We start from the raw sequence: 21,884 nt of genomic DNA, 5'->3' as shown, positions 1-21,884 counted from the left end.
AGCGATGAAACAGAACAGTGTTGATGATAATATAAAAGCCTAAGAATGAGGACAGCACACTCACAGAGAATAAGAAACAAAAGAAAACAAACGCCATGGGGAAGATTAGTAAATCAAGCAGAAAGGGACACAACATTGGTATTCACAGCAGACTCACTTGTGTAGCTACACCCTTTAATATGCATCTGTTACAGCTTTTTCCATCGCAACTTCTTCTTCCTCTCGCTCTCTCTTTCTCTCTGTCCTTTCTCTTTTTCGCCAGCTGTCCAGGTGCTAGTATTTTCCCAGACGTGCTATTAAAAGGAAGCTAGTCCTCTTTCGCTTGGCGCTCAAAGGCACTGTGTGCCCTTCAATTTCATTTCCTGTATTGACATCCTTTCCATCCTTAAATCTGTTTAAACCCTTCCTCTTCACAAAATCCATTATTCAGGGTCTGTCACCTGCTTATCCAGGTTCCAAGGAATTTGTAGTTTTGGCATGAATACAGATGTCAATCACCAGCGGGCGGACATTTTGTAGACCGAACTCAAAACAAGCCACAATGCACCAATGACAGTTTCAGGAGCTTTTACCCGTACTGTTCTTTATTACAGATAATGCATTTTAAAGCAGCACAACCACACATTTGTTGGTCGAAGCTTTCGAATGTGAGGATTTAATGCTTTCTTCCGTTTTATATAACTGTAAATATAATACCTTTGATATTCTTCTGTGAGGAGTTGACAACAGATGAAACGACACATTACACCTGGATGGAGTTTTACCTGATAAAAAATGTGTCCTTCAAAATGGACAAACTTAGTTATTTGACATTTGACCTATATTAATGCTGCTGTAAGCGCTGTTGTCATGTGCCTCTTTCTTCAAGCTTTTTTATATCACTTGGCCTGTTTGCTCCTTTCAGCTGCCACCACTGGAATAAGTAGCTTTCCCTGTGATTACTGTTGGAATATCCAACTATTTAACATCATTTTTTATAAGAAAACAACAGTTCCAACAGTTTCTGTATGAATATTTCAGTGGAAGATGTTTTAAATGTCTTGTAACACTGCTCAAATCTTAAATCCATAAGTTTTGTGACCTCGTTGCAAGTTCTCTCTGAAAAGGTTCCATTATAACAGCAATATAAAGCAGCATATATCAGTTTGGTCCCCCTGCATCACAGTCAGGCACTCAGAGATCAAGGGATGTCGCGCCTGATTTATTGTGTTCTGACTTTGTCCTCTGCAAAGTAAATCTGTCAACCGATATCTTTTCTTCTCTGCAGTTTGTTTCCTCCTGTAAATCACAACTCGGTAAAGCCAACAATTAAACTAAACAAAACTCGTCCGTCAGCGTTTGCAAAAGTAACACAATTTACTGCTTTAAATTACTGTTTTCTAGAGGGGTGTGATGTAATGTTTGCTGTTATAGTTCGAGACCTACAAATTCTCTCAGTGGTAAAGACACACAAGATGCATGTGCAACAAAACTCTTTTAAAATTTACCTTGAAATGTTTTAATGTTGTTTAGCTGACAACGACTTGCAACAACAACCCAGGAATCAGCTTGTATGTCTATGTTGTTCACCACACAGCCGATAATCAGCGCCAAGCTCGAGCCTCATTCTTTCCGGAGCAGCCAAGTGATTGTGTGTCTCGTGTGTCACTGCTTTCATCTCGTGTTGGATAGCACCACCACCGAGACTATTCTGCTAGACCAAGGAGGAGGTTTAAATTCCGACACTGTAGAGACTTGTAAGGAGTGATACACTTCTTAGTTCCTGTCAATGATGAATGAAATGACGGCTGAAGAATGCCCTCGCCACCCCTCCAAACACACACACACACACACACACACACACACACACACACACACACACACACACACCCTCAACCTCCTGAGATGTTAAAACATGCTGCAACCTGAAAGAAATATTCACTCTTATACATCTGGAGCATAAGAAATTGTGTGCTAGCGGGTGCAGATATTCAGTGTAGGTGTCACATGTCTATACTGCTGCAGCACCGGGCCAAGTATGTGTCAGATTTATACTCAAGTTAAAGCTTAATACAAATCTGCCAACCATTAAAGTGGTTATTCTTACAATTTTTGCTTAATCCAGTGCCTCATGATTACATGACTGAGTTTGTCTGTTTTTTCTTAAGCTCTATTTATTTAAGAAAGTGCTTTCACGTTGCACCACCTTTTACCATTTATTTCAAAACAGTCACAACCAGCTATCTCCCAGTGCGACCTCAGTCATCTTCTGTTGGGCTTTGTAGTGAGAAAGCACTCTGGTGGTCAAGAAAAATGATGTAAGATGCCATCAGCTCAGCACTGAGGATCACTGTGGTAACTTTTTTGATTGATTGACATATTTGAAGTAAAGAACAACAAAATGAAAACAAAAATAAAAATGCAAACAAAGTCGAGGAAGAACTTCTCAAAAAAGTGTTAGAAAGGGAGTCAGATGAAGTATACACTTATTTATTCCTACCCCCTCTCCAATGCTTCATTAATAACAAACATATTTACTTCTCAAAAACAATATTTACTTAAACCTGCTGAAGAACCAAACCAAGAAGCTGAAAGAGAATAAAAAGCTCCCGTCTGTCAGCGGTCATCAACTGACAACAAGATTCAATCAATACTGATGCAACTAAATGTCTCACATGTGATACCAGTTTGTGGAAAATTTAATTTTGTACTTTTTAGATAGCAAACTACTTTTAATGAAATCGATTTTCGGTTAATGTCATATCCGTCTCTACACCTGTTTTTCTTGTGTACCACTATGCTGCCGTCGCAAAACAGTAAAATTCAAACATCATAATGGAGTCAGGATAAGTTTAATTCATGGCACTTGAAAAAAATATGTAAATAATTTTGATGAACCTAACAAAGAAAGTGATCTGGATCTGTAAGTGAGAGATACAGCAACATCTCAGTTAACTGCCTTGTAGCAGTAAGACATCTCTGTGCCTTGCTCAGCAGCATTTGGGCCGTGTTTATCCTTTATGATTATTGGGTCTAAAGGGATTAAAACCAGCACCCTTAATGAATCCATTGTTTGTCCACGGAGACCCAAGCTCGCAGAGGTTTCCTGAGATCTCTGTGAAAGATAATTGGCGGATAGAAATATAGCTGCTCCCTAATTTGGTTGGCCTTTGGCTCACTGTGTGCTGGACTGGCTTTTGTAAATGAACTTCTGTTGCCTCATTAGAGTCTGGTCTGTTTTTATCACCCAGTAAACTGTTGAGACACAACAACAGAGTGGGCCGTTATTTTTCATCTGCTAAAACTAAGTACCTCGCTCCTCTAGGGTTTAATTATACTGTGTTGAACTGAATTAGAATTAATGAAACACTTTGTAATACTTTGGGACAGACGCTGCACATCAAATTGTCCTACTTTTACCACCGTAGATTAATTGTGTTTGTGCTGTTGGCTCGGAATCTTTTTATAATATGTTTCTGCACAACAAAACGATCACAACCAGGTAACTTGGATGCACAGGACTGTTTTCATTTGGTAAATATGTCTCTGTTTTGTGTCTGTTTGTTTCAGCTGAAGAGGGGTTTATGTGTAACACTGCGGCCATATCCGACATTGTTATTCTGGTGGATGGATCCTGGAGTATCGGCCGCATCAACTTCAGGCTGGTCAGGACGTTCCTGGAGAACCTGGTCAGGGCGTTCAATGTGGAGTCTGACAAGACCAGGATCGGTGAGGATTTCCCTCTGAGAAACTGAATTTATACCATTCAGAAGATGTTTTTATTTAAAGTGCTTCGGTGAAATGATAAAAAAGAAAATGTAGTTTGGATCTCAGAGTTTTCAAAGACAATAGTATGTGAGTGTTCTCCTCATACTGACTGTGTTTGCAGGCCTGGCTCAGTACAGTGGAGACCCCCGGATCGAGTGGCATCTTAACGCTCATACCACCAAAGAGGCTGTGATCGACGCTGTGAAGAACCTGCCGTACAAAGGAGGGAACACACTGACAGGTACAGAACGCTGCCAACCAAACCCCCAGCCTCCCTCTGGTTATTATGTTCTTCTATACTCATCACAGCCAACACATAATGCTTAGAGGTTGCCTTGGACCAAAGCCAGTCTTCAACTGCAGCTTATTAGATTCACTTCAGGGCAGCTCATCTCAGTTTGGTGTCAGGTGTCAGTGAGGTGTCAGAAGGACATTGTTGGTCAGTTAAAGGGATATTCCGGTGTAAATTTAATCCATGGTCTAACACACCGTGAAACTGTGTTAGACTCCCTCTCGAGAGATAAAGTTTGCAGACCGCCAGCTGATGTAGTTTTAGCATCCTCCGAGTGCAGTAGAGTTCCGCAGCTCAATGCTGATCATTACTGCGGGACTCTACTGCACTCGGTAATCGACTCACAGGGCTTCCCCACAACAAGGAAGGCTTCTCGGGTGGTGAGTTTCATTTATCTTTTCCGACAAATATGGCAACTATATCAAATGTTTGATGCTTCGAAATATATGCTGGAACCCTGTTTCTAATGTTGCTGAAGTTTGGTGCTGTTCTGAGCATTATTTGTGGATTTTTCATTTACTGCAGTGTATTGTTGTCGTGCGGTCGTTTCTGAGGATGCTAAAACTACGTTAGCTAGTGGTCTGCAAACTTTATCTCTGGAGAGGGAGTCTAACACAGTTTCACGGTGTGTTAGACCATGGATTAAATTTACGCCGGAATATCCCTTTAAAAGTCTAGTGTGTAGGATTTGGGGGGATATATTGACCGGAATGGAATGGAATCTTCAAAATTATGTTTGGAGTACAACGACCACTTAAAGGTGCAATAAGTGAGAATTGGCCACCTGTTGAATTCATACTCGAAAGGCACATAGGGGCAGTATATCACCAGAATAACTGCAAGCTTGTTAGCTTGGTTAGCTGTGCATGTAGTGGTCTGGACCAGGGGAGTGTTGGTGTTTACATGGCTAGCATAAAAGCTATAGAAGCTGACAGAACAGGGCTAGCTTGTTAGCATGCTAAACTCAGTAGATCTTCCTGCAGCACAGTCGGCTCCACAGACATCATAACATCAAAACTGAACCTCAGTGGACAATGTAGCAGAGAAAAAGAGAAAGCATGCTGGTATGTATTGTTTTTTATTATACACACACCACAGGGCTGAATGAGGCAAGTGGGAACAGGTGTGTAGGTGCACAGGAAAGGTCAGGTGATGGGTATGGGTGAGAGCAGCGGTTACTGCAGGGCAGGAGGGAGAGAGTTGGAACATGGCAGGGAAACAGGCGAGAGGATGTGAGAACTTGAAATTTAATAATGTCATAATGGACCCAACATAACTTCGCTGCTCATTATGTTAAAACGCTCATTAGACTAAAAACTGTGTGAGGTAGTTGAGGTAATGATGACACTTTAAACCGATCTTATCCATTAAGTCTGTGAGCCAAGATGTCTCAATGAGAGTCATTTCAGCTGTAAGTGCATTCATACTGTCAGCCGGGACTTCACTCACTGTTACTCACTCAGCTATTATTTAAAAAGGCGCTACGTGTGTAAGTGGTTCTAATGTTCTGCTGTCACTCATTTCTAACAGTAGATGTCCAACAAATACAGAGACATCATGTCAAAACAAGGATGAGGAAAAGTGATGTGCTTTACTGCACCCTGTGAGGGACACCAAGGATTAAAATACTCCATGTTTCATCTTCAAGCCGCTACATTTTGTTTTCTGCACCCAGTGTCATGTGTCGTGTAGTTCCACACCTGCAAACTGAAGACGTGCAGAAGGCGACAAATCCACAACATGTAGAGCATTAAAAACTGTACAGTAAGGGATGACAGAGTAAATCAAAGCCTGTATTCATGTTAGCGGTCTCTTATTCAGGATGGCACTTCTCCCTGCACCCTCAAATCTAAATGTTTTGTTTTTCCTTCATTGTTTTGGGAGTTTTTTTGGTAGTCTTTTCTGAATATACAGAAACATTAAGGCTTGTTTTTAATGTATTATAGTGAGGAGTTGGCTTGTTAGTTGTCATGGTGTCTGTGTCTCACTTTATCCGATCTATCCTGTCGTTGTATGCTTCCAGGTCTGGCTCTGACCTTCATCCTGGAGAACAGCTTCAAACCGGAGGCTGGATCCAGGCCCGGAGTTCCCAAGATAGGAATCCTCATCACTGACGGGAAGTCGCAGGATGACGTGTTACCTCCTGCACAGAGCCTGAGGGAAGCTGGGATAGAACTGTTTGCTATTGGTACGTTGCACAAACGAGATTAAGAAACGGCATGACATTAGTGTTAGATCATCTGACGTATTTTAATTTGATAATCCTTGTCAATCATCATTTATGACCCACTAGAAGTGTGTGGCGATGTCTGTATCTGTGCCTGTGTGTAGCCTCCAGCCAATAACACAACAGGATGTCAGTGCAGGACTCACATAAACACGTGGTGACCAGAGCCCTTGAGTAGAGAGTCGCGTCACTTTATTTGTTTCGCATGGACCAGCTTCTCAATAGTTCGCTGCAAATATGAGCAACCCGGTCCTGTAAAACATGTGTTAACTACAAACTGCCAACGTACTTCCGTCTCTGTGTATTCATGCATTTAAATGAGCTGTTTATTACTTCCTGGAGCGATTTGAAGTGAATCACGTGATCGACTGTTTGAACTTTAGTTGTCGAGATTCTCTGTTCTCAAGCGCTCTGGTAGCGACCAGCTGCCACATCATAAGGAGGAGGAGCCAACTTTGAGTACCGAGCGCCAAATCTTATTCATTCTGCTTTTAAATCTCAAAAACAAGTAAATTGTTGATTCTAATCAGATTTTTTGGGAGCTTTCTGTGCTGCACGTTACAGCGAACATGTTTCGTGTACTTGGCAGTCACAGTGTAATTTGAGGTTTTCTTGTTATGTAACAGTCGTGCTGAAATGGTTAGTTGATAATTACTTAATCAATTTTAGTTCCATCAGGATGAATACTGAACAGCTTCTGTAATCTGCTGCCAGTTCACATTTTTTTTAATTGAATATGTTTTGATTTTGGTCCATTAATCAGAGAAAACAAACGATTCGAAGATGTCATTTCGGGCTGTGGGGAGAGGTGAAAAGAGAACTTTATAAATGTCGTGAGCTCATTATGCCATGAAATCAATCTTTATTGGCAACCTTAAAAACATGAAAGTTAATGAATGTTCTCTCCTGATGGAAGTCTGCACAGGTTAATTTTCATAATGCACCAAAACACAACTGGAACGGATTTTTCCCTGAAGGGAATGAAGTCAATCTTTAATCTTATGGTGTGCTTTGGAAAACAGTTGCAGGGAAAATACAGTTGTTGTTTTTGTTGTGAGCTGAAATGTGGAATATCTCAGTTTCTTTAACACATTTCAGCTTGTAAACCTTTAATTAGAGAGTTATTTCTTCGTCTTCGGGATTCTTGGAAGGCAATTTGTAATTCTGAGCAGCGCACGCAGCCAGGAGAGGGAAATCGGAGGCAGCCTGTAAAATGAATTTCAGTAATTGTCAGCTCTCGGGTCAATTTAATATGACACATTAATTTGAAAATGACATTAAAAAGATAACTTTGGTTTAGTTAAATCTGCTCTGCAAGAAGGAATTATTTGGATGGAGCTCATTTGATTTTGAGCAATTATTTTCCCTTTTAGGTAAATTGAAGACGCAATGTGTTCATGGACTTGTTGCATCATCACAACCTTATTTCAAACATGCAGCCACTTCCTCTCTGGCTGATTGCTCCGTCCTTGCTTCTTTCTGTGTGTCTGTCTGCTCGCTCCAGGTGTGAAAAACGCAGATGAGAACGAGCTGAAGGCGATCGCCTCTCCTCCCGAGGAAACGCACGTCTACAATGTGGCCGACTTCAGTGTGATGAGCGACATCGTGGAAGGTCTCACTAAGACCGTGTGTGACCGAGTGGATAAACTCGACAAGGAGATCAAAGGTTGGGACAGCAGCCGAGTCATGTGACCCCAGAGAGAGCTTCTACTCCCCCCAAACAATAAAATGCCCTCATATAGTCTAATATAATATAGTGATCATATCTAAGTCCTAACATGAAACATATAGACACTGATATATCCTGATCAGTTTCAAGTAAATGTCATGTCATTTTCTGATTTCACCAATCAAATTTGGAGGTGCACATTAAATATGTTGCTTGTACTTTGTTGATGTAAATCCAACATGAATGGATGCAGCATGTGTTTTCTCTTCCTCTCTCTGCACTCCTTCTCCAGGTGGAGGAGCACCTGCCCCTCCGCCCACCTCCGTGTCTCCGCCCCGCGACCTGGTGACATCTGATATCACGGCTCGCAGTTTCAGGGTGAAATGGACTCACGCACCGGGCCAGGTGGAGAAGTACCGCGTGGTGTACTACCCGGCCAGCGGAGGACAGCCTGATGAAAAAGTATTCGGATTATTGAATTTTTATGAATCATAAATACATGGATGAAAATGATCCATGATTCGTGACGGTCATATTTCTTGCACTTGGTTGTTAATAGTTACAAATGAAGCTAGTTTTATAGTTATTCTGCCGTAGTGAACAATACTTCAAGCTTTTGTTGGAGTTGTCTGACATCATTTAAAAGAATCCAATCCACTTGTTATTAAGTGTTTAATGTGTTTCTCTCGCTCCTTATCAGCGACAAGGGAGGTTTTCTTTTTGTCACCTTAATTGGTTGAACTTGTTCCTGATTTCCCAGCAGAGAGCGAATGGAACGCTAACACACTGACGTAATGGCAGCATTTTAATTAAGGCTGCTTAGTTAATCCTTTTAGGGTCAATCCTGCAAGTAAAATTAATTTCTCAAAGTGATTTACATCATAAACGACAACAGCACCTTCTTATTCTGTGGTACATTTAATTCTGCTGCCTGATTTAAACAGCCGGTGGCAGAACCACACGATACCAGAGACAAATCTAAATCCAACTGTGTATTCAAACTTAGCCTCAAGCAGTGAGATATTGTTTGTGGCTGATATTCAGCATTCGTTTGATTATCATATCAGTGGTTTTTTTGTTATATTGCTGATAAAATAATTTAAAAATGTGCAACTATGGCCCCGACGCAACGTCCTCTCACACAATGTCCCGCCCACAACAAAGTCTAATTAGTAACACATCACAACTAAATGCCTTTAAACACTGAATAATCTGAATCGAGTCTACAGTTTTGATATTTCTGATCATCAGTATTGGCCCTGAAAAAGCCATATCAGCCGACCACATTATTACAGATAAGTGTATTATTCTGTATTTTAAAACAGTAATCCTGTTAGTAATCCCCTTTTTTGCTGAATGTATCTGTAATCTAATTACATCTATTTTTCTGGGACTTCACTGGAGTGTAGTTCCCTCTCTGTATACTGCACTACAGTTTAACAGCAACACAAAATGCACTTTTAACAACGATTCAGTTAAACAGCTTTGACTTACGCATTAGAGCTTTTATGAAAGGAGGATCACGATTATGTTTCCCCAGGTGACATAATTGCAGAACATCTCCAGCCACTCGACAGTCTGTGCAGCACATCGATCTAAACTTTGCTGGAAGTCTCCCAGCGTCTCTGACTACACAGAAATGCAGTGCTGTAATTTTGGGAGTTGATATTGATGTTTATAAGGTTCCCCTCTTATTTTTATCCAGTTCCTCTTTGATGTTTATTCCAACTTGCAGCTGGAACGGCCCAGTTTCCCCACAAGGAAAACTGAGGTTTCATCAAAGCTAATCTGATCTAGTTACACTCAATTTAAATCTCTTTGGAGAAGAGCTCAATGCCTACAGCAACATTTGGTGCACTTTCAACTGTGCAATATGCGAGTACCTAGTAATCAGAGGCTTTTTGGATATATTAATGCATTTGACACTCAAAGTGCTGCTGTCTGTTTCAGAGTGACCAAGAGCTTAGAATCAGAGCCAATTAAAGTTATTTTTAATAAGAACGCCATCAGAGATTAAGTTCCCTGAGCACACAGCTGAACATGACAAATAAACAGACGCACTGGGCTGGTTTCTAGAGACCTGAGCATTATACTGTGAAAGGATTTTAAAAATGTGTTCAACAAATCCTAAATGAAACCTTCAGGCTGGTCACCACAGTGTTACTTCACAATCAGAAGTAAAGATCTGAGACCCGGTGTGATGTGTGTTTTAGGTGGTCCAGGGGAACGAGAACAGTGTGGAGCTGAACTACCTGAACTCTCTGACCGAGTACCAGGTGGCTGTTTTCGCCATCTACCGCAGCTCTGCCAGTGAGGCTCTGAGAGGAAGTGCTACCACACGTGAGTCTGTATATTCACAAGGATGCAATGAGGATGATTGTTGGAAGTAATGCAGGTGGTGTTAGAAATCAGTGGTGGAAGAAATATTCAGATACCTAAATAAACGTACTTATACAGGACTGTGAAAATACTCAACAACAAGTAAAAGTCCTGCATTCTAAACCTCACTAAATCTAAATACCATCAGCAAAGCACGACAAGTAAATGTTGTCTTAAAATGTTGTTCTATTTGATGTTTTTGGTTTAATATCGCTGCTGCATTGCTGAGTGGTTAACAGGCATGGACTGAGCCGACGCACAGTTATGGGCCGGGCTTTCATAATTTAATCCAAAAGTTTTATTATAAATCATTTTTATCGACCACGATGGCCCAGTGGTTGATTTTCTATTTAGAGGGGGCGGCCCATTGGTCCGTCTTCAATATAGACAGTGAACTGAGCCAATCAGGATATAGTACGAAGGCGGCCCCACCCCTCCCTGCGCGTCTCCTGTAACTTCTGCTAGTTTCAAAGTGTTGAGCGCGAGGACTGACAACATGGAGCAACCAAAGAGAAAGAAATGATGTGCAGAGAAGTTGCGTGCTAAGAGAAGAATCTCACTGTAGATGCTGCAAAATGTGCTAAAATCACAGACATGTTTGCTGGAGGGGCTGCTGTAGCCTCCACATCCTCTGAGACAGCAATGATCCAGTAACAGCAGGTTGAAGGTGAAGACAGCAGCAGCGGGCAGGAGAGGAGCAGCCAGAGATGATGCTGACTGACAGGGACAGTGTAGTACAGCCGGTAAGCAGGTAGTAACGTTAATACAGGGACTGTGAGGTGATGGAGGGAACGTTAGCTCTATTACATGAAGAGCTCTCAACGGGTCGGCCGGCCCGACAAACCCGGTTGGACCCGCTGGCTCTGGCCGAGTTAAGGGGGGGGCAGACAATTCATGCGGGTGTGTAGCGCTGTGTCGGGTTCAGACTGTAATTTTCAGGCCCGTTGAGAACTCTAATTACATGATGATGAGCAATGGCGATTGATTAGTATCGATATTAATTGGTGTTGCATACTTCTCAGAATCTGGCAGCCACGGCACCTTATTCTGATAAAACAGCAAACGGTCAATGCTGAGAAGTGTCGGATGCATTAAGTGTCTATTTTAGGCTCAATCATAGCATTTTAGATATTTAGGTTAAAGGTGTGTTGAAAGGCTGCATAGTAACTTGAATGTGTAGCAACCCTCTATGCTGTGGTTAAACATGTTTTAAAAAAACAGATTTTAAAACTGCTAAATGATTAGTAAAAGCTTTGCAATTTAAGCATTACTAAAGTAAGTGTAAAAAAGTATAAAAGTACTATTAGCAAAAGGTTTGCCCACATTGAACAAGAGTAGATCTGTCAAATGCTTTTAAGACAAGTAGCTTTGCATGAGTTCATAAAGCAGCCCTGTTTTTAGCCTGATATAACAATTTGATAGCTTTTTAAAGGGAGCACCTTTTAACCTGAAGAATTAGAATTGAGCTGCTATATCAGGGAAGTTCAGAAAATACATATTAGAGATGATTTCAATAAAAAGGATAAAATAATCAGTTGAACTACACAGAGCAGACTAAAGTGGTAGAGTTAACAATAGATGCTAAACTTCTGAGATCTCGGATGCCGATGATACATGATGCTTGAAATAGAATATACCTTTACTCAACTATGTGTTGAGTAAATGTACTTATTTGCTTTCCACAATGGTTATTTGATAGACTTCTAAAGTAATAATAGACTGTAGATTTCTAATAAGCCTAAAGGCAAAAAGTTAAGGGGTTTTTTTTCCGGTTGTGCTCCGCTAATTATGAGGGGCCGGTCTAAGCCAAAAATGCCAGGGCCGATTTTTTGTCCCAGTCCAGCCCTGGTGGTTAATGTTTGTGGCTGCATGTCATCTGATAAGCAGTTATGGGTGGTTTAGAGTTGAAAGTGATACGGGATTATCCTGTTTGATATTGGATTAAGATTGATGAATTAAAGGGGAGTGTTGGGCCTTGGCAGAGGTATGCGCTCTACAGTCATTCTAGTTTTTGTCATTTTTCCTCAACTGTGCACTTGCTGCCTAAGTGCCTAATTGTTGTTCTTCTTTCAAATGTAGCAGCATAGTAGCACAGTGATTAGCACTGTTGTCTCATGGCAAGAACCTGTTTGGTTCAGCTCCCAGTTGGGCAGCAGGGCGTCTCGCTGTACTTGTGTGGGTTTCCTCGGGTGCCCTGTGTTCTCCCACATACATCAAAAACGTGTATTTTAGATTAATTCTCCTGTCATTGCCCTGGACCAAGGCACTGGCTCGGATCTGGAGTTGGTCCCCAGGCACCGTACAACGGCTGCCCGCTGCTCCTGCATTCCTTCCAAAAGTAGGATCGTATGTGACGAATAAAGATTCTTTCGAAAATCCCCCGATTGCAGGATGTCCAGGAGTTTGTTTTGCCAACCTGCTGATTTTCTACATTGCATTTTTGTTCTTCGTCTGCTGCTGCTGAGCAGAAATGTGTTTTCTGTTGCTGAATCATTTCAGGCTGTCAGACTGTGTTAGAGCTGCAGTAAATATCTGAACGTGACATCACGCTGTCAGGTGTCAACAGGAGCACAAGAAATACTTAAAACAGATGAAGTGAAGTCAAACGGCGGGGTTACTCCAGCACTTTGCCTTTCTTCAGCTCTGAAGGAATTGAAGGTTTTGAAAGTGACAGCATGTAGTCTGAACTTACATGGCCAGACATTATGAGCTACAGCATCTTTAATAGAAACACTGATTGACTGGCAGATATGTGTAGTACTACAACAGGAGACACTACATTTAGGCCATAAAAGCTACACAGGTGTCTCATTATGCATTGAAGTGCTGATCCTCCACCTCTGACAGGATACCTGTGGTGAGCTCTAATTCTGGTTGTGTAGCCTGAGGCCCCGTCATGATGTCTGCAACACTGAACCAGAGCCTGGCAGGATTCTTCGGCCCCGCTCAGCCCCGCGCTCGCTGATGAATGACGGGGAATTCCTCCCGTCTGTGGAGGATGAATGCTAAGTTGCGAGTCGACCTTGTACCAAAGTTAATGGGGTTTGGCTGCTGCCGTTAGCTGCCACTGCTGCTCGAGCTGGACTGTCAGGCTGAGGCAACAAATGAAACCTGACTGTGTAAAACAGAAGAAGAAAAGGGATTAATAATGTTATTATTAATAGTATTATTAACAAAAAGTGAGGAGTTGTCTGACGTTGTTTTTTTGGAAAATATTGAATAAAACCTTAAACCTGCAAAGGTTTACTGCTTCGGTTGTTGCAGAAAGTAACTGGGACTGGTTTGTTAAATCAAAACAACATGTTTTAGTTATATCATCAAATAACAAAGAAAATAAAATTCAAACTCAGATCATTTTTCTCGTGCTGTGAGATCAGAGAGCAACCTGATGACACCGGATACAAAATGTAATAAATCTTACATTTTTGTCCAGATGGGATGTGATGTTATTAAAGCTGAAAGTCTAAAACAAGGCCAGAGACGAGTTGGAGGCTTTATTTCATGTTAATATTCAAAGATAGTCAACAGAATACTGTGTGTGTGTCGTGCAGTGGCCTTGCCGATGGTGAACGACCTGGAGTTGTTTGATATCACTCACAGCACCATGATGGTCCGCTGGAAGGTGGCCGCCGGGGCTACTGGGTACATGATCCTGTACGCCCCGCTGACCGAGGGAGACCCCGCTGACGAGAAGGAGGTGAGGAGTGTGTGTGTGTGTGTGTGTGTGTGTGCATGTGTGTGTGTTGTATGTTCGTGTGCGTGTGTGTGTGTTTGCAGGGAAAAGACATCTACAGGACTTCAGGAGGCAGACTGAATAATAGAAACACATTTACAGCAGTGATTCAGGCTGCTGAGTATCTGCACTGTAGGATCCCACTGCTGCCGTCAAACACAGTTTTTCACAGGTTATTCAGTGAGTGAGTTCACAGAGTCGTGTCTACAGACAGTGTGATGAAACTGCATATAGTGCATATTTAAATGTCACACTGATGAATATCTACCCCAGAAACAAAATATTAAGGCACCACAGTGGCTGATTCCTGGTTGAACACTTTGATAAATAGTCTTTGAGAGGAACACAGAACAGAAAGTCTGAACATTCACACAAAACAACTGGAGCCTCTGGTTGGAGCTCACAGTCTGACAGTCATACAGGACCCAGTTTGAGACGCTCTGGCTATTTAATGACTTTTGACTCCTTTTCAGAAGTAGTACAACGTTTGAGTGCCTGTCTTTGTTAATTGCAGAGCTTGACTTTGTTAATACCTGCCTTCACTTTTCTTTAATTTGTTACCTGGAGTTTGTTAATTTTTGTCTTCAGTCTGAACTCTGTGTTCCACTTGAAGTTGATGCAATGTCTCTCAGAGCCAGAGACTGCTAATTAGCATTCACCTTAATAAAAGTGACCTGCAGAGATGTCTTTGTAATGATAATAGAGTTGTCAAAAGTCTGCTTTCATGTGGTGTTTGTTGTTTTTCCCCACGTTCTGTATATTAAGCACCTCATCCTGAGTTCTTAATGCTCAGTGAGGGAGACAACACAGAGGTGAGAGGACATGAAACAAGAGAGTCAAAAACAGAGAAAGACATGATGTAATTGGTCGTCATCAGAAACCAAAATGGTCAGTCAGGTGAGAGCAGAGGACTTCCAGCGTGTGTTTGTGACGACATTTAAAAAAAATCTAATAATAACAGAGGAAACTAGTTGAGTCACAGCTTGTTTCTCAAACACAACAAACCCTGAGCAAACTTTTTCCCTGTAGTGCAAGAAGAACTAGGGGAAACAGTCCACCACACTCACAGTCCTCTCAAAAATATGATCACTGAGAAGGTAAAACATACCAAGACAAACTGAATATTGACAAAGAAACACCTCTCGATAACTGTATGCTGACACGAGCATCAACAAGTACGAAAACATCAAAACCAAACTGCAAATAAAGATTAAAACATGCAGGTCGCCGACAGGTAAAATCAGCAGTTAAGGAAGATGAGACAGACGAGGAGGAGAGGTGTGAAGGGCACAGCCAGCCGTCTGTATCCCTCTCTGTCCCAGCGGACCTCATTACGTCTACTGTCACATTCCCCTCCAGGCAGAAAGCAATAAAAAACAATTTAGGGAGGATTTCAGAATCCGGATGGATGCTTTCCAGTGGTGCGGATAAGCCTGGCTCTGAGGCACTACTGTCAGAGTTCGGGCTTGGCTGGCTCGTGCTCATATGGCTTTCACTCGTGGGCCATGTGGGGACTCGTCTGGGCCAAAGCCAGAATCAAATCCGGTCCAGTTTGACTGAGAAAATCGCTTTCATCTACACTGGTTCAGAGGAAAACTCTTTACTTAGCAGCAGTGGGCCTCAGTACAGATTGAACCCAGGGGAGAGAGAACACACGGGACGACAGATGTAACAGCTATAGGGAGACGTCATGTCAGTGTTCTGACTAAATTGGGCTTTGAAGACCAGTGTCCCTGAAACTGATTGTTTTCCTGCCAACAAAAACAAAAGTGACGAGGATTCAGAGAGTGTTACAGAATGAGAAGAAATGCTTTTCCTCAGGCGATCGCATCATTTCATTTATTGAATTCTATTCAAGAAGTACCAACTTTTCTCTCAAGGTAAATAAAGTTCTCAGAAGTTGATTTCACCTCTGAGGTTTGTTTCAGTAGATTTAGTCATTCGTTAAGGAGACACATATTATCAAAGAGGACTGATTTACTGGTTTATTAGCCACTAATCACTGGGACTTCCTTAAAAACTCAATATTTCTCCAGGGGTCCATGTGCACTCCTGTCAGCTCACATTGGGTGTGTTGTGTTTTTATAGTGTTCAATTCTGAAATCTAACCAAGTATTCTTGTTGTCTAAACCGAACCAAACCTGACCAAAAAGTCAGTAGTATCTTCCAAACTGTAACTCTAACCAGACACTCAGTCAGTATAAAGTTTGTATAAACTTGTGCAGTAGCATCTCCGCTGAGCTGTTGAGGAGCCGCCGTTGGTGTTTTCAAACACTGATTGGTCTGAACCACTGTGGTTTGGACACGAGCACATAACTTGAAGGCTGGTAAGATGAATTCATGAGATCACATTATTATTACAACAGATTTCATCATCACACACTACAGTAGAATTCTGTGTTTAAATTAGATTTTTTCCTCCACCCATGTTTTTTGGCTCACAGACGCTGAGGAGATGAACTCCTTTCGACATTTTTCGATACTCGATAATATAGAGGGAGTTCAGTCAGTGCCATATTACATAATGTATTTAATAATAATTTGATTCACACCCAATCTACAATACTGTTATTAAGGAACATGAATGGCTTCCTGTCGGAGCATATTTTGCTCTCAGTTCTAAGATCTCTGTTTGCAGTTTTGCATCAGACATGAAGTGACTTTGGCAGAACATCTCATTTCTCACAGGCTCCAAAACACAAACGATTTATTAAACGGATGAGCCGACAGATGGACAAACATTTGTGAGGGCCTCCACTCTGCCAGATTTATTTATTTTTCAGCATCCGTTTTGTCTTTGGCAGGAGGTGAAGGATGGTTTAGTTCAAGGTGGGAGTAGTTTGTTAGCAGCTGTAGAGTTCAGTGATCCTGCTGAGAGCACAGATCCAACCTCTGACTCAGCGGAACATGAGGCACATAGTTTTAGGGGTTCTGACGGGTCCCACCTGCGCAGCCACATTCAGAAGTCATCTTATGTAATAACAGCGTGATGGTCTGCTTGTCTGGGCAGGACTGTGGATGATAGAAGGGCAGATATGTAGAGAGGTAGATGATATGAAAGGTGTGGACAAGATAAGACACAATGTATCCTCTTTCTGCTAGAGGCACATACCTTCATGGTGTGTGTGTGTGTGTGTGTGTGTGTGTGTGCCTGCAGGTGAAGGTGGCGGACTCAGTAAACGAGGTGGAGCTGGAGGGACTGACTCCGGCCACAGAGTACACAGTGACGGTGTACGCCATGTATGGAGAGGAGGCCAGCGACCCCATGACCAGCCAGCAGACCACACGTGAGTCTCACACACACACACACAAGTTAATTAACTGATAAATCCACTGAGACCATCCACCCGTTCCCTTAAAGTATAGGGGCTAAATTAATTCCCTCAATTTATCAAAGAGGCAGCAGGAAGTGAAGTTACAGATGTTGTGGCTGATGGGGACAGTTTCTCAACAGCAGCTGTGTCACAACAGAGTGGTGAGCAGCTCCACAGACAGACCCGTCCTGTCGGTTCTTTAAGTCCACACAGAGAAGTCTAAGTTCTGTCAACACGTATCTTGGACCTGATACAGTTTTCAGACGATTTTGGACTGAGATCATGAATATATTTCAATTTTTGGCGGTTAAGCACAATCTTGTGTTATCTTAACATCACTTGTGTTTGTTGTTGGAGATTATATCATGATAAATATGTGATTATAATGTGGACACGTTCCATCTCATAAAAAAACATTGAGCTTCAAATGAAGACTATCATCTAAGTGTGTTATTTTAGAAAATAATGCGTGTTGAAGCTACACATGATTCATTGAAGGAGTCAGTTATCACAGATATTTCTCTCTGGTCTCTGTAATCTGCTCACAAACAGCTTTTCAGTGTCTTGTTTGTCTTTCAGTTTCCTCGACATTCTTTCTGATGTTTTCTTTAATTATGTGAATCTTTGAAGTGAAATAAGCATTCAAGGAGCAATGAGAATGTTTTTTTTTCTCGCTTCACCTGTGGTGGATTAAAATGAACTGCTAACAAGGCCTGGGACTTGATACATTTAATTGATATTAAAGGCGTAATAAAATAGTTTCTTCCGCACAGTAAAAGATCAGGAATCAGTCGATCTTTTACTGTGCAGAAGAAACTATTTTATTATCTCTGTAGCCTGAGAGCCAGCTGTCTGCCTGTCATCATCTAAAATGGACAAAATGAGGGAATATTTATACATCATTCCTTTGAATTTGGGTTCTCTTAGTCTAAAAGAAAAGATCTGCTGCCTGTCTGCATGGCCCTTATGTTTTTGTGACCGGATATTAACTTCGGTTACAAACGCTGCTGAGTTGGAGGCAGTTGGACAAAAATGTCTTCACTGTCAAAGTGTGTGACTTTGAATTAAGTCCTCACAAAGTTGGGAGTCAAAGAGCACACACACTCTCAGTCACACTGTAAATATAAGTATGTGAAACCATCAGTGAGCTTTTACTGACTGTTGATGAAATTCAATTTCATTAAATTCCTGACAGATTTTACGACCGTCGGAGCTCAGGCTGCTGCCGTTCCTGTCATATTTAATTTTCCACCGAACATTTACATTTACTCACAGCTGTGTGAAGTTCTTTAGGAAAGCTCACATCTCCCCAAAGATATGGATGTTTATGTATGAGAGGCGCTTGTTTTTAGGAATCTTACAGTGACGTTGAGGCAGTTTCTAAAGAGCTCGAGTATCATGGGACTTAATGAACGAGCAGGGAGAGGAAGCAGCACAGCGTCTAATTCTTCTGATTAGTTCTCACTCTGCTTCAAGTTGTTCTAATCAGTCAAATCAGCTGCTGCTGACTTTTCATTTGCAAAGTGTTTGCTTGGAGTTACGTGTGTTTTCCAGGGCAGCTGCAGCGTGTTGGAGTCACGTCCCGGCACGTTTCTGCTGGCAGCCAGCGATGCCAAAAATCACTGCATGGCGCCGGCTTCCAGCTTCCCCTCACATTGCTATTTCTTTCACCTCACTTTCATTTTTAAGAGTTTTGTAGCCTTGAGTGTTCCACCCCCCACCTGCCACCCCCCCGCCTTCCCCAAATCACAGCCATGCTCACTAATTAACTTTTTATGAAGTCTCCTTTAAGGTCTGAGGCTTGTGGCTTTAAGTCAGGGCATGTTTATGTCTTTATGATGCGTGTTAGCTCTGAATGCAGGTCGGATAAGGACGCTGCCGGCTGTTGGAGTGAGACCGTAGTTGTTGTGGGGGATGGTTGAGGTCTCACTTCATGGTAAAATAACTCCTTCATTCATACGAGCAGGGCTGCGTGCCTCCATCCACCCATCCAGAGATGAATGCATCCAGTCCGTCTTTCAGTTTGTGTGTTTAATCATTCATACATATCCACATTAATCCCCCCCGAGTCAAAATCTGTTTTTGTTTTAGTTGCCATCCTGCAGTGATGTCTGGAGTGAACATCATCATTGTACTTTTGGAAAACTAAATTCATGAAGTTTATATTTGCAGTTTTCTGTCCTGCACTAATTATCAGCCTGTGGTCACAATTTCCCCCCTTTGTCTGTTTCTGCTTCGGCACATGATGCATCTGGACGTGTGGCAGATGAGTTTCACTCAGAGTGTTTGTTCCTAATCATTCACAGCCCATCTCTCTGCCTCCAGAAGTCCCTCGTCCTTCATTTCATGCTGTTATTTCAGTTTTTTCTTTCATTTAGACAAAATGAGTTTAATGATCACTACAGTGAAAGAGACCACTGCAGCTGCAGAGACAAGGACCTTAATTTAAAAAATGAAGCACGATGGAGAATAAAGATGATGAAGACCTCGTAACGGCTGTGATGACGTCAGGCAGGCTTACAGCGTTTCTGAGACAAATATCAACATTTTCCCTCGAGATTATTTCTGTTTCTCACTGTAGCAGATGGCAGTTAACTTATTGTTTGTCATGTCAATCAAGAAATTTGTCTTCAACGCTGCATCGATCTCATATTTGGCTTTTTATCAAGTCTCTGACACAGAACAGATTACAGCTCTGTGATTGGCTTGGCGACAGAACACCAACATTACACAACATCGAGGGAATGAAAGTTCTGATTTGTATTAACAGATAAATATAACATGGCACTGTGTGTGAAGCACAATGACATCTCAGTTTGTTTACTTCTGGAGGAGGTGCGACTATGTGGGCACTACAGTGGTTCATGTGTCAGGAGAGGAGAAAGAAAAACACAGCTAGTACTACAAAAAATTATATATATTCAGTATCAGTGATCCAGATCGGATTCAGCATCTTTTTTGTCACATGTGATCGAACCACACAACACAATCGATGTCAAATCCAGAGAGACGGACGCTCACTCGCGTGGCTGGACAGAATCCAGGCTGCTACGAGTGGAGCGGTACGAAGACAACGAGGAGAACAACAGCTGAAATAAACAATCTGCTCTGCACCTTGACCAGTTATTGATCGGAGAGCGAGATAATTGATCATTTCGTGGCCAGTGTTATTGATGCCTGCATCGTTACCATAGCGACCCAAAAAGTCAGATCACTTGTGAATAACGCTGCGGACACTCGGTCTCCGTCTTTCAGATCTGCTTTAATAAACAAGCCGGATTTGCCTGCTGAACAAATCCTTAACACACTCCTCCTGATCTTTGGCCTGACGTCTCTGTGTGTGGGCTGTTTGATGTAGAGGATTTTGTATTTTCTATATGGACACATACATTTGGAAACTTTATAGACTCACCTAAGTCTAAACTTTATAATTCTCCGCACTCCTCATTTCTATGCTGACCCTGGAGAGACCTCCAGTAAAAGTGGAGCCCAGCTCTCCCTCCCTCACTCCCTCCCTCTCTGCAGCTTTGTCTTCATTCTGACCCACGGTATAATTGAGGTGAAGCAATGGTGGGCGCTATCAGGGTTTGGTTTTTTTAAACGAAAACAGCATAAAAGTTTCCGAGCCTCTGAGAATAAATCAGATCCCCTGGCTGAATTAGAAAAGTGAAGCTTTTTAGACCTTTGCAGTAGCTCCAGGGAAGAGAGACAGAGGGAATAAATGAAAGAGGAAGAGGAAGTTGAAACAGGGTGATTGATGCAGTGGGATTCTGTTCAATGTGTAATTAAAATATTGGAGTCCAATTTCTCTTTTTAATGACCACACGAGTTTGTGTGTGAAATCACTTACCAAATCTAAACTCCACTGAACTTTGACACGGATATTTGCAGCTCAGTGGCAGCTGGTGTTTCTGTTCGTATTGAGGCTCGGCCATGTTTTATGTTCACAGTCTCGTCCCAGTTATCAACAGATTAATGAGATGGAGATTATTTAAAGAAATGATCATTCCTTAGGCTGTATAGTTTGTTACAGCAGTGTATTTGATTGTAATCTTCAGGACTCATAATTCCCATTCTTACTTTCCCAAACACAGAGTGTCCTGTGTTCAGTTTACCATCATCACCTTTCAGGATTTCCACATCTTCAGTTTTTAGATGTGTGTTAACATTTCTGCCTTGATCTCCTCTCTCTTCAGTACCGCTGACGCCGGCGAGGAACCTGCGTTTCTCAGAAGTGGACCACAGCTCTGCTCGACTCAGCTGGGACGCCAGCTCCAGGAAGGTCAAAGGCTACCGCATCATGTACGTCAAGACCAACGGAGTCCAGACCAATGAGGTGAGACGATCCAGCCAGTCTCCGCCACTTTTCACAGCTCTGTTGTACCTCTGCTGAATGAGAAGCTCATTAGTGTTCAAAAACAAACTGTCAGAGTCCTCACAGCCTGTTGTACAACTCCAGGGTTTCTGAAACATGTCTATAAAAATCCAAATGAGTTTTTATTCACTATCACTATGGCCCAAAC

At 42.0% G+C, this 21,884-nt stretch overlaps 1 protein-coding gene across 10 annotated transcripts in view; it reads left to right on the top strand.

Annotated features, from left to right (window-relative positions):
* col14a1b (collagen, type XIV, alpha 1b) overlaps positions 1-21,884 on the top strand; it is a 292,249-nt gene that overhangs the window by 48,177 nt on the left and 222,188 nt on the right. For 9 of the 10 annotated variants that reach the window (XR_003983583.1, XM_030412518.1, XM_030412519.1 and 6 more), the window contains 10 exons: positions 3,550-3,708; positions 3,869-3,988; positions 6,063-6,227; positions 7,771-7,932; positions 8,228-8,397; positions 10,149-10,275; positions 13,866-14,011; positions 17,205-17,334; positions 17,445-17,522; positions 21,558-21,697. Coding sequence is in view for 9 of the 10 variants with exons in the window: in XM_030412518.1 (XP_030268378.1) it covers positions 3,550-3,708; positions 3,869-3,988; positions 6,063-6,227; positions 7,771-7,932; positions 8,228-8,397; positions 10,149-10,275; positions 13,866-14,011; positions 17,205-17,334; positions 17,445-17,522; positions 21,558-21,697 (1,397 nt within the window). In the remaining variant the exon portion in view is untranslated. The remainder of the gene's footprint in view (positions 1-3,549; positions 3,709-3,868; positions 3,989-6,062; positions 6,228-7,770; positions 7,933-8,227; positions 8,398-10,148; positions 10,276-13,865; positions 14,012-17,204; positions 17,335-17,444; positions 17,523-21,557; positions 21,698-21,884) is intronic. The other variant, XM_030412521.1, reaches the window with a different exon arrangement.

This window comes from Sparus aurata, chromosome 3 (genome assembly GCF_900880675.1).
Source record: "Sparus aurata chromosome 3, fSpaAur1.1, whole genome shotgun sequence".
NCBI lineage: Eukaryota > Metazoa > Chordata > Actinopteri > Spariformes > Sparidae > Sparus > Sparus aurata.
The sequence above is the reverse complement of the archived record's forward strand: the minus strand, read 5'-3'. Positions and strand labels throughout refer to the sequence as shown.